The 12241-nt window shown below is 37.9% G+C and overlaps 1 protein-coding gene across 5 annotated transcripts in view; it reads left to right on the plus strand.

The window, feature by feature from the left end:
* The window catches only part of SENP2 (SUMO specific peptidase 2), a 35932-nt gene that overhangs the window by 13770 nt on the left and 9921 nt on the right, over positions 1-12241 (plus strand). For 4 of the 5 annotated variants that reach the window (XM_057739340.1, XM_057739341.1, XM_057739343.1 and 1 more), the window contains 8 exons: positions 174-342; positions 3250-3353; positions 4705-4799; positions 5374-5425; positions 6103-6166; positions 8527-8703; positions 10251-10382; positions 11483-11686. In XM_057739340.1, the coding sequence (XP_057595323.1) occupies positions 174-342; positions 3250-3353; positions 4705-4799; positions 5374-5425; positions 6103-6166; positions 8527-8703; positions 10251-10382; positions 11483-11686 (997 nt within the window). The remainder of the gene's footprint in view (positions 1-173; positions 343-3249; positions 3354-4704; positions 4800-5373; positions 5426-6102; positions 6167-8526; positions 8704-10250; positions 10383-11482; positions 11687-12241) is intronic. The other variant, XM_057739342.1, reaches the window with a different exon arrangement.

A 12241-nucleotide genomic window follows, 5' to 3' on the forward strand; every position in this document is an offset into this window, starting at 1 on the left:
AGAATTCCGGGGCGCCCTCTGCCCTAGAGATCTAATTTTCGTGAATGGTAGTTGTCTGATTTGCCAGGAGCAAGGTTAATCTGAGACAGCTTAATTACAGGATGGTCTGGAGCTTAAATTCCAGCAATTTAAGCAGTTTGGGAATAACTTTTTCTCTTTTTTTTTCCTGTCAGTTTCACTTTGAGCTCAGAAGGCTATAATAGAAGACCAGGTGGCCGTCGCCATAGCAGAGGCAATTCAGAGAGCTCCTTAACATGGAAACCTCAGGAACAGGTTGTAACGGAGATGATTTCTGAAGAGGGTGGCAAGGGTCTGAGGCGTCCGCATTGTACTGTGGAGGAGGTAAGCCCTTTTAGCCTGATCTCTTTTAAAAGCAATTTTGGGAAGGGGAGGAATAAATAATATATGTTCTGTGGTACAAAATTCAGAAGGTGTAAAAGGGTGTACAGGGATTGTACATTTATTTCCCAGTCTCCCTTCTATATCTGGCCTCTGTTTGACTCTGATGCTTATATGTATCCTTCTAAAAAATATTCTATACATACGTAGTCAATTTTCAGATATAAGAAAGAAAAAGGAATGATATTAGGAAAAGATACGATTATAGATTCTTTCTTTTTGAGTGTCTGAATTACTGTAACTTGTTTCTTGTATAAGCTGTAATAACTGTGACTACGTAAGGGAAGTAAATGGTGTATATGTCTGCTTTTTCCTTCCGTTTTCAGGGCATCTATCATGATGTCTTCATCAACAATCTTCCCTACCCTCTTGAAGTCTTCACTTATTCCAGGAAAATTTAGAACTGTTCCTGCCTCTGGCATTTCCCCTGGACCATCACCTATTGCAATTTGCTAGATTGTTTTCTGAGCCACTTAGTTTAGTTCATCAAAGAAAGGTTTATTTGGGTCCCAGGTGCTGTGCCAGTTTTCAGCAATTCAAAATTGAATAAAATATGGTCCCTCTTCTCTAGGAGCTTATACATTAATTGTTGTAATCAGCAAACAAGTAGGCAAAAAAAGGAATGGACCACAGCCCTGGAGGGGATTTTAAGGAGAGGTATTAAAGTAGGCTTCAATACCTCCTAGATGAGAAATCAGGGATGGGACTGAGCAGATATATGTGGGGTATACACAGGCTGTATTCTAGAAATATTAGAAGGTAATATTAGCAAGGACATATTTATTGGTTAAGTGTGATATAAGGTTAGATGGAAGAGCCTGAGTCCCAGATTTTAATCTTAGGTAAATATGTGCCACTGACCAAGATACCCTATGTGTTTAGGGGAAAGTGGTGACTTCAGTTACAAACATTGTTTAAAGTGCCTGTGAAATACGCAAGACCTGTCCCGTAGACTGTTGGATTTAGGTGATGGGAGCTTTTGAGAAGAAGGAAGGGTTAGGGACACATTTCTGAATCTTCTGCATATTGGTGTTAGATAAACCAAGGGAGCTGAAGGGATTACTCAGGGAGAGAATGTAGTGTGAGAAGAGGTAATGGGCAGAACCATCGACATTTAAAGGCAAGCAGAAGAAATAATCTTCATTGGCGACTGAGACGATAAGAAGAAATCAGGAGAGTGTATTGTCCAGGAAGGAAAGGCGAGGTTAGCAGGGTGAGATGCGGAGAGAGAGGTCAAGTGACACAAGGGCTGAAAATGCGTCCATTGGATCTGGCCATAAAGGGTCATTGGTGACTTAGGTGAGACCAGTTCCATTTTGGAAGCTGAATGTTCTGAAAATGCAAGTGGGTTATTTCTGCTGAGTTTTTTGTGGTTAACCCAGTTCCACTGTCAGATGTTATCAAGGTCTAGCAGGTAATGTAAATGAGTGAAATGGGCTGGAGTGAATAGTTGACCAAAGGAAATAGTCTTACATAGCTCCAGATTGTTGATACAGTGTTTCAAAAGAGGTCAGATTTTTTTAGATTTTTATTTTCAATTTATAAAGTTGGTAATTAAAATTAAAGGAATTAAAAGAACACTAAAATTAAAACACTGCTGGCGATTGAAACATCTGTGAGCTGCATTTGATCTCAAAGTCTTTGGGGGTTTTTTTAGTTTTTCATAATTTAAAATTTTTTAAAATAAATTTATTTATTTATTTATTGGCTGTGTTGGGTCTTCGTTGCTGCACACGTGCTTTGTCTAGTTGCAGCAAGCAGGGGCTGCTCTTTGTTGTGGTGCATGGGCTCCTCATTGCCGTGGCTTCTCTTGTTGCAGAGCACGGGCTCTAGGCATGTGGGCTTCAGTAGTTGCAGCACATGGGCTCAATAGCTGTGGCTCATGGGCTCTAAAGCGCGGGCTCAATAGTTGTGGCGCACGGGCTTAGTTGCTCCGTGGCATGTGGGAATCTTCCCAGAACAGGGCTCGAACCTGTTTCCCCTGCATTTGCAGGCAGATTCTTAACCACTGCGCCACCTAGAGAGTCCTTTATTCTTATTAGTAATGTATAAATGGCAATCCCAATCTCTCAGTTCATCCCGCTGCCCCCCGCTGCTTTTCTCACTTGGTGTTCGTATGCTTGTTCTCTATATCTGTGTCTCTTATTTCTGCCTTGCAAACCATTTGATTTGTCCCATTTTTCTGTATTCCGCATATGTGTGTTAATGTACGATATTTGTTTTTCTCTTTCTGACTCACTTCACTCTGTATGACAGTCTCTAGGTCCATCCATATCTCTACAAATGTCCCAATTTCGTTCCTTTTTACAGCTGAGTAATATTCCATTGTATATATGTACCACATCTTCTTTATCCATTCATCTGTTGTTGGACATTTAGGTTGCTTCCATGTCCTGGCTATTGTAAACAGTGCTTCAATGAATATCGGAGTGCATGTGTCTTTTTGAATTATGGTTTTCTCTGGGTATATGTCCAGTAGTGAGATTGCTGGGTCATATGGTAACTCTATTTTTAGTTTTTCAAGGAACCTCCATACTGTTCTCCATAGTGGCTGTATCAGTTTACATTCCCACCAGCAGTGCAAGAGAGTTCCCTTTTCTCCACACCCTCTCCAGCACTTACTGTTTGTAGATTTTCTGATGATGCCCATTCTAACTGGTGTGAGGTGATACCTCATTGTAGTTTTGATTTGCATTTTTCTAATAATTAGTGATGTTGAGCAGCTTTTCATGTACCTCTTGGGCAGGCAGATTCTTAACTACTGTGCCACCTAGGAAGTCCCTCATAGTCTTTATGATTTAATTGTAAGTTTGATGTGCTAGTAGTTATCTCAGTGCTTTTTTTATTTAGGGTGTTCAAAAAGAGGAAAGAGAGAAATACCGAAGGTTATTGGAGCGACTTAAAGAAGGTGGTCATGGAAACTCTCTTCCTCCTGTGACTTCAGCTTATCATAGGTAAAGATGCGTTAACAAGATAAATGCTTTGCCAGACATCTTTTCCCGTGTTTTTGGCGAAGGGATTGGTGGGAAGGGCTTTGTTGGTAAAAGAGGTTAACATTGAGAGAATGAGCCCCGTAATTTGTCTGAACATTGTATCTAGTGATGGATTATATAAAACAGTGGTTTTATAAAAATAGCATTTTCTGTTAGCTTTAGAGTCCTTTGTTCAAGTGATCTCTTACATAAAACTCTGATACAAAAACATGGAATCACTGATTGAAGTTGGGTTTCCAGGGAGCAGAGAGTTTTTTCAACCTCCCCAACACACATTTCTCACGCTCTCCGTCTTCCTCTCTCTTTCCCCCTCTTCTCCCCTGCCCTTCCCTCCCTTTCTCCCCCCACCCTCCCGCTCCACCCTCCATGTACACATAGTCTCTGAGGCATCTTAGTGAATGCATCTTAGCACAGCTGGAAACCCTCCACTCTAGAGACAAGATTAAAGTTACCCCAGGTCATAAAAAGTTTTCCTTATAAGACTGCTTGTTAATTAAATGTACTGAGTCGACCAAGTAGATGAGAATGGCAGAAGGAATTGATGTCTGACCTTTCATTTCCCTGTTAAAAGGGGACAAAAAATATATGAGCTCAGGATTGAGATCTACTTAATAATTCTAACAAGTGGTGTGAGAATACACAGAGGGGAATCGTAGAAATTATGTAACAGTAAGTTGAAGGTGAAAAAGTCACAAGTCTGTCTAGCTTGTTGAATGCAGAAATAACAAGAGTTTTAACTTTGGGAATTTTTACTTTGGTTGTAAACTTTAAAAAGAAATTCTCTCAGTTTAGTCAGTCAGAATGTTCATATTTTTGTCCATTATGACTAGCCACTGTTGGAAGCAGCAGTATGCTTCATGAACTATTGGTTTTGTCATGTCAGCAAAATCTTCAAACTCTTCTGCTTCTTATGTTGTTTTGTTTTGTTGTTTTTTTTTTCTTTTTCTTCTTATGTTCTTTTAATGTGTTGTTTTGGGATCCATTTCAGTATATCGTTTAAAATTTTTTGTCTTTTAACTTGGGTGTTAGTGTGCTGAGATTTTTCAGTCAAGGTGGTACTGAGGATTGAGAGCATCTACTTTTGTAATGGAGAAACTGGATGTTAGGTAACTTGACTGGAATATTAGAATCAGGATTAGACTCCTTTTATCCTAATCCCAGATGATGCTATGTTGCATCCTTTCTCTTGCAGTTTGATATTTCTGGATTATCAGTAACTCCTGTTTGGAGAAGCTTGCCAGACAGAGATAATGAATACTTACGATAGATTTTCCTTTTGTATCTGATCTTCTTCACTTTTTGTGTTTCTAAGTTCTCAAAGAAGTCAGATGGACACATTAAAGACCAAAGTCTGGGGGGAAGAGCAAAGTCATGGAGTCAGAACAACTCAGTTTGTTCCAAAACAATGTGAGTTCCCAGATTTAGCTGTATCTTGATACTCTTAATATATTAACTTAGTTCAGGTGCATATAAAATTGAAAAATGACATACTAGTGAAAGATGGTGTACCAAACTTTAAAACATTATCAGACCCCAGGGCATTGATGGGGGCTTATCCAGTACCAGTAGTTAAGTTTAAAAAGCTATTTTGAGACAAAGCCAATTTGTAAAATACCTCTTGAGTATTATTCCTAGCTTCTATATTGTTGTGTGTATTTTGTGAGCCTAAAATTAATTTCTTTGTGTTCCTTATATTAATTTCCTTGTATTTCTCCACTTGCTGTTCACTAAATGACATTAAATGATAGCTTACCAGATGATCAGATATTAGTCAGTTTATACTAAAGATTATATTTAAAGGAGAAGGAGATTTATTCATTTTTAAGCAGCTTAATTTATATAGAGGCTCATGTCCTTGGAACCCATTTCAGTATTTCAGTGTAAATTAATATCTTGATACTTTTGAAACCGTAAGTTGAAATTCTAGCTATATGATTGATTAATAAAGGAAATACTTTTTTTTTTTTAACCATCCTCACAGATAAAGTTGTTGAAACAAGGGGACCTCTATGTTCAGTGAGAAGTGAAAAGAGGTACATGGTTCAGTTTATTCAAAGTTTTCTTTTGACATTTTATTACTTTATGAACTATATGTATGAGTAACCATATCTGAGGAATTGTGAACTCTCAGCTCTGGTAGTTGGTCAGCATATGTGGGTACATAGGTAGCTCTTGTGTCAGATGTCCACCCTAGCTTGGGAGTGTGCCCTTCTCCCCTAGGCATTAGAGGTTGGGAAGCACAGGTGCTGCCTACATAAGAGTGCGGGTTTGGTGGGCTTCTGTGGTGATCACCATCTCTAGTAGATGAACAGTGAAGGCAGTTCTATGTGCCATAAGATTTTGAATGCTGGTTCCTTTATAGCAGGGTTTGGTAAACTATGGCCCATGGGCCAAATCTGGTCCACTTCCCTGTTTTTGTAAGTAAAGTTTTATTGGACACAGTCATGCTCATTCATTTACATACTACTTATGGCTGCTTTTAACCTACAAATGAAAGTTGAGAAGATGTGACAAAAACCATAAGACCTGCAAAGCTAAGGTATTTACTGTCTGATCCTTTTTAGAAAACTTTTGCTAACCTTTGGTTTAGAGGACTATATAAAGTCAAGGCAATATTTGTTTACAATTATTAAATCTTATTTCTAAAACTAGTTTAGTATGTATCAGATTACAATCATCCAGTCTGTAATCTCTTAGTTTTTTTCCTCAGGTGTTCAAAGGGGAAAATTTCTGATACAGAGAAGACAATTGGAATCAGACTAGAAAATGAAGGTGTAAGTAGAAACCCTAGTTAAATTTTATGTCCTTTACTCTTTCACCTGACTTACGTTAAAATTTTGATGCCCATGAAAAATAAGAAAGATGCTATGTGTTACTTTGATTTTTTTTTTCTTTTTTTTTCTTTTTGGCTGCCTTGGGTCTTCGTTTCTGCGCGAGAGCTTTCTCTAGTTGCGGTGAGCGGGGGCTACTCTTTGTTGCAGTGCAAGGGCTTCTCATTGCAGTGGCTTCTTTTGTTGCTTAGTTGCTCTAGCCACTTTTGTAAGAGAGATCAACTTACCTCCACCGTAACCCTTATTTGTGTTGCCTGAGTTCTTTTGGAGAACTTTTTAAATCCATACGTCTTTAGGGAAAATATTTGTTCGGGACTTTCTTTTCAGATTCAAGATTTTATGTTTACTTGAAAATATTACCAATCTTCTGCATAATTAGATTTTACATTTTCTATATAAGTATCAGAGTAAGAAGTGTTGCAATGAACAGTACGAACATTTTTAATACTAGTGAAAAAGTGTTTTACTAAGTACTGCATATCCAAAAGAATTATATTCCTAAACTAAATGCAAACTTGAAGTTTTAGATTATTTCATATTTTAGGTAATTGAAACACCAAAGTTTGGGGAACTGCTTTGTTTGATCAAGATTCTCTTTTCCCATTTGATCTCTTCATAAGAACTAGTCTTAAGGTTAAGTCATAGTCTTAAGTCATGATCTTAAGTCCTAAGTCTTAGAATGTTCCCTTCTCTAATGTTCCCCATTTCCAGTGATTCAGGAAGAAGCCTTTTTGTGGAACAAAAACTGAAAGAAGAGGGGAGCTTAGCCTGAGAGGGGACCGGGGTGGGGTGGAGTGTATTTGTTACCTGGCTAAAGACTACATCCTGCCTTTATCCTTGCTGAATCTGAAGGCATTGCTGTCTGGGACCATGGGGAAGGGCCAGCAGCTACTGCTTTCCTAGGACCAGTATGCCTGGCAGTTAGCTAGAGTAAAGAGCAATGGCTAAATGTGTTGAGACTGTAGTTCTAGTCCAGTGCTATATTTCTAAATAAATTTCCTAATTTTAAATGTTTGCTTACCAGATGACTTAAGATCAGTATTAATGGTTACATAGGGTCATGATAAGGAAAGATTCTTATCAGAGTTTCTGGGATGCTGGCAAAATTCTATGTGTTGACCTGAATGGTGGTTACATAGGTGTTAATTTTACAAAAATTAGGTGGTACATTAATGTTTTGTGTGTTTTTCTATAATATATAATTACGTTTTTAAAAGAATGAAATAGGACAAGTTTACTGAGTATAAGGATAGCAGTGGTTTATTTTGAGTGATGGGATTGTGGGTCATATTTTTTGCTTTTTTAAAGCTTTTCAAAATGTCTTTTATTATTTTTTGTTTTCATTTATTTTTTTAATAACTCCTTATTGGAGTATAATGACTTTACAGTGTTGTGTTGGTTTTTGCTATACAACAGAGTGCATCTGCTGCTACATGTATACATATATCCCCATATCCTCTCCCGCTTGAGCCTTCCTGCCACCCTCCCTATCCCACTGTTCCAAGTCGTCACAAAGCACCGAGCTGATCTCCATGTACTATGTACTATGCAGCAGCTTCCCACTAGCTATCTATTTTACATTTGGTTATTATTTTTATTCATTTATTTATTTGTTTAGTTATTTATTGGCTATATTGGGTCTCCGTTGCTGCATGCGGGCTTTCTCTAGTTGCAGTGAGCGGGGGCTACTCTTGGTTGTGGTGCACGGGCTTCTCATTGCGGTGGCTTCTATTGCTGCAGAGCACAGGCTCTAGGTGTGCAGGCTTCAGTAGTTGTGGCACATGGGCTCAATAGTTATGGCTCACAGGCTCTATAGTTGTGGCGTAGGCTCAATAGTTGTGGCACAGGCTCAATAGCTGTGGCGCAGACTCAACAGCTGTGGCGCATGGGCTTAGTCTCTCCATGGCATGTGGGAGCTTCCTGGAGCAGGAATTGAACCTGTGTCCCCTGCATTGGCAGGCAGATTCTCAACCACTGCGCCACCTAGGAAGTCCCAAATATATTATTTTTAATTGAGATAAGAGAACTGAAAATACTTTTCTTGCTACCTGCAGGGAAAATAGTGAATGTTCTGTTTCATGGTTTATAATTGCGGTGTCCTGTTGCGAACCTTAGGTCTTGAACAGTTTTTGTTCCCTCTTGCAGGGACAGGCAGATATGCTTAATCTACTTTACTCATTTGGGGATTTACTAATTCTCTTTTCTTTCAAGATAATGGCGCTGCTTTATATTTCATGTGTTATGTATGTTTATATGTGCAAGTATCAAACATGTCAGTAGAATATGGGAACTTTTTTGATCAGAGGAGGGGACTCCAGCTGGAACCTGACCTATCTGAAGAAGTGTCAGCCCGACTCCGCCTGGGCAGTGGAAGCAATGGCTTACTCAGGAGGAAGATGTCAGTACTTGAGACAAAGGAAAGAAATTGCTCAAGCAAAGAGAGGGATAAAAGGACGGATGATCTCCTTGAACTTACAGAGGTATTGTTTCTTGTGTTGATAAGAATAAGAGGCATGTTTTTACATAACCTCAGTTATTTACGACTTGAGTGAATGTTTTGTTTTGAGGCATTTCACCAGGCTAGGGAATGTATGTATGAAGGAAATCAGGCCCAAGGGCTGGTCAGTCACTGGCTACGCTGATCATTAGTGATCTGTGAAAGTGGCCTAAGGGATTAGATTAATTACAGCAAATGTGAGTAGACAGAATTGCACATATCTTGGAATATAATGGGTTCTTTTTGTAGATTCTTTTTCTAACCTTAAAATATTTTGAGTTGCTACATAGTATGGGTTTGACATTAGGAAGGAGTTATTGCAGTTTGTGTGTGTGTGTGTGTGTGTGTGTGTTTAAACATTTTATTTTATTTATTTATTTTTGGCCATGCTGCACAGCTTGCGGGGTCCCAGTTCCCCAATCAGGGATCGACCCCAGGCCCCGGCAGTGAAAGCACTGAGTCCCAACCACTGGACTGCCAGGGAACTCCCCTTCATTGAAGTTTTTGTTAAGTGATTATGGTTCACTAAAATGTACTCTTCATTGATTATTGTATTTGAAACATTTCTATAAGTAAAACCTCATAGAAAATGAGGAAATGAAGGGAGTTAAAACTTCTCATTTTAAAGGTGAGCTCACATCTTGACAACTCCTCCATTGTTGTCTTAGTAGATGGTAGTCAGTCCTATTCAGTGAGTATCTATTGAACATTTACTGTATGCTGGGCAGGCAGGTGGAGAGAGACCCATAAAATTGCAAAATTGTGTATAGTGGGGGGGGGGGCAGAGTTGAAAATATTTGGATGAGAAGAATTTCTATTTGGTTTATAGAGTCAGGCTTGTAGTTTAAATATACATTTATCTGTGTAATTCTTTAGAATAATGATGCCATCTATTCAGTAAGGACTCAGTTGCTAGACTGCTGCCTAGTTTTCTAGTTTCTGTTTACTCTCTTCATGTCAAAAATGGAAAGAATGAACACTTTGATGCCTAATTTTATTACTTTGATCTTTTAAAATAAAAGTTCAGGAGATAAGGAAAGTACGGAAAAGCTTTTATAGTATTATAAAAGTTAGACACTCTTGGGTTCAGTTCTTGGCTCTGTCTTTTAATCATTATATGACTTTGAGCATGTAACCAAAATTCTCTGAGCTTTACCTCTTCTATAAAACGGTGATAATACTTTCCCCACAAGCAGGGATTAATGATGTGTTTCAAGCATCTGGTACATGTTTGGTTCATAGTACTCAATAAATGGTAGTGAGATAATTGAGACTATACTTTAAATATTGTGACCAAATTATTGTTTCCAGAAGCTGATAATTGAACTAGCATTTTTTATAATCATTAGTAAAACTGCTTTGTGCTTCTAAATTGAAATCTTTTCATACTTCAATTTAGTAGGTCTTTGATAGCATATTTTTCTTAAGGGTCAGGTATGATAGAGATGAAAAACTTTCTTCAGTCTCAGACTTTCAGTATCTGATAGTGGTTCTATATTAAAGTAGCAACCTCTGGACTTTGTAATTCAGGACATGGAAAAGGAAATCAGTAATGCTCTAGGCCATGGCCCACAGGATGAAATCCTAAGTAGCGCTTTCAAATTACGAATCACTCGAGGAGATATCCAGACCTTGAAGAACTATCACTGGCTCAATGATGAAGTAAGTTGTCTTTTTTCCCCCTTTACTATCTGCTATAGTTAACGATTTTCTGTCTGTAACCATAGTGGTTTCTACACAATTCCAAGGGGTTGGTAAAGCAGCTTTAGTTTATCTAAAACAAAAACATCTTAAACCTTAAAAAGATGATTAATTCTGGTTGTTTGCTGCCTGTAATTAGCAATGTTTCCCTCTTCTGCATCTGTCCTCTGTTTCAGTTACTGGTATTCAGTGACATTTTTATAAACCCTGGGTGCAAGTGATAAATGGAAGGAAGTGATACTTTATATTTGAGTTGAATTCTTATATAGGAGCCATTTTATTTTTTCAATAATAAAGGAACATATTGAACACTGTTTGTACACTATGTGTTTTTTTCTTTATTTCATTTGAGTGATGACTGTAAAACTTGCCTAATTGTCACCTTGTATCCTTGTGTATTTAGCTAAAGCTGGCTCTGTTCTTGCCAATTTTCTAGCTGGTCCTTTACCCAACTGCTCACCCCTTGCATTTTCTCCCTTTGCCTTCCTTCCTCCCCTCTGTGACTAGTGACATATACACACATTCTTGTAAAATTACAATGTTTGTTTCACATTATAAATGTAATATGTTTATTATAGAAAATTTAGGAAATACAGGAAAAGTGAGGGAACAACATTATCATGCAAAAGTGGCACAACTCAAAAATAAACAAAATACTAATGTTTTGGTGTCTTTCTTTGCAATTAATATCTCAGTTTTTTGAGGTATAATTTATATATAGTAAAATTCACTTCCAGTTAATGTTTCTGCATATTTCGTGTGTGATATAGTTACATACACCTTTTCATTGTTGCAGACTTTCTCCTTGAGTTCTTTCTCTTGGCTCTCTTTACTTATATGCGTCAAAAGTACAGTCTCATTCCTTTTTAATCCCTCCCATTTTGCACTGATAATTTTTTGTTTTCCATCTTCTGTCATGGACAGCCCTTTTATCCCCTTCCTTAGTACCTTCCCTTCCCTTGGTTTCTTATTTTCTAATTCATCCTAATTCAGTTAGGTAGAGAATCTAGTTTTGGTAATGTACTTGCCATATCCCAATGTTCACTCTCTTGGTATTACAGGTCATTAATTTTTACATGAATCTCCTGGTGGAAAGAAATAAAAAACAAGGTTATCCAGCACTTTACGCATTCAGTACTTTCTTTTATCCAAAACTAAAGTCTGGGGGTTACCAAGCAGTGAAAAGATGGACCAAAGGGGTCAATCTCTTTGAACAGGAACTTATTCTGGTGCCTATTCATCGGAAGGTACATTGGAGCCTGGTGGTAAGTTGAGAGTTTTAATTGTCGGAGTTTGGCTAATGACTCTTTTGTTAAATGCAGGCATGCCTCAGAGATACTGCAGGTTCAGTTACAGACCACCCCTGTAAAGCAAATATCGCAATAAAGCGAGTCACATCAATTTCTTTGTTTCCCAGTGCACATAAAAGTTATGTTACACTACACTGTAGTCTGATAAGTCTGCAATAGCATTATATCTAAGAAACAATGTACATACCTTAATTAAAAAATACTTTATTGCTAAATACTTTTTATGCTAACCATCATCTGAAGCTTCAGTGAGTTCTAATCTTCTCGAAATGGTAGCATCAACAATCACTGATTACAGATCACTGTAACAAGTATACAAATAATGAAAAAGTTTGAAATGTTCTGAAGAATTACCAAGATATGACACAGAGACATGAAGTGAGCAAACACTGTTTGAAAAATGACACTGATAGACTCGCTCAATGCAGGGTTGCCACAAACCTTCAATTTGTGAAAAGTGCAGTGTCAGCAAAGTGCTATAAAATGAAATGGGCCTGTAATGAAGGCAAC

The sequence above is a fragment of the Hippopotamus amphibius genome, chromosome 6 (genome assembly GCF_030028045.1).
Source record: "Hippopotamus amphibius kiboko isolate mHipAmp2 chromosome 6, mHipAmp2.hap2, whole genome shotgun sequence".
Taxonomy (NCBI): Eukaryota; Metazoa; Chordata; class Mammalia; order Artiodactyla; family Hippopotamidae; genus Hippopotamus; species Hippopotamus amphibius.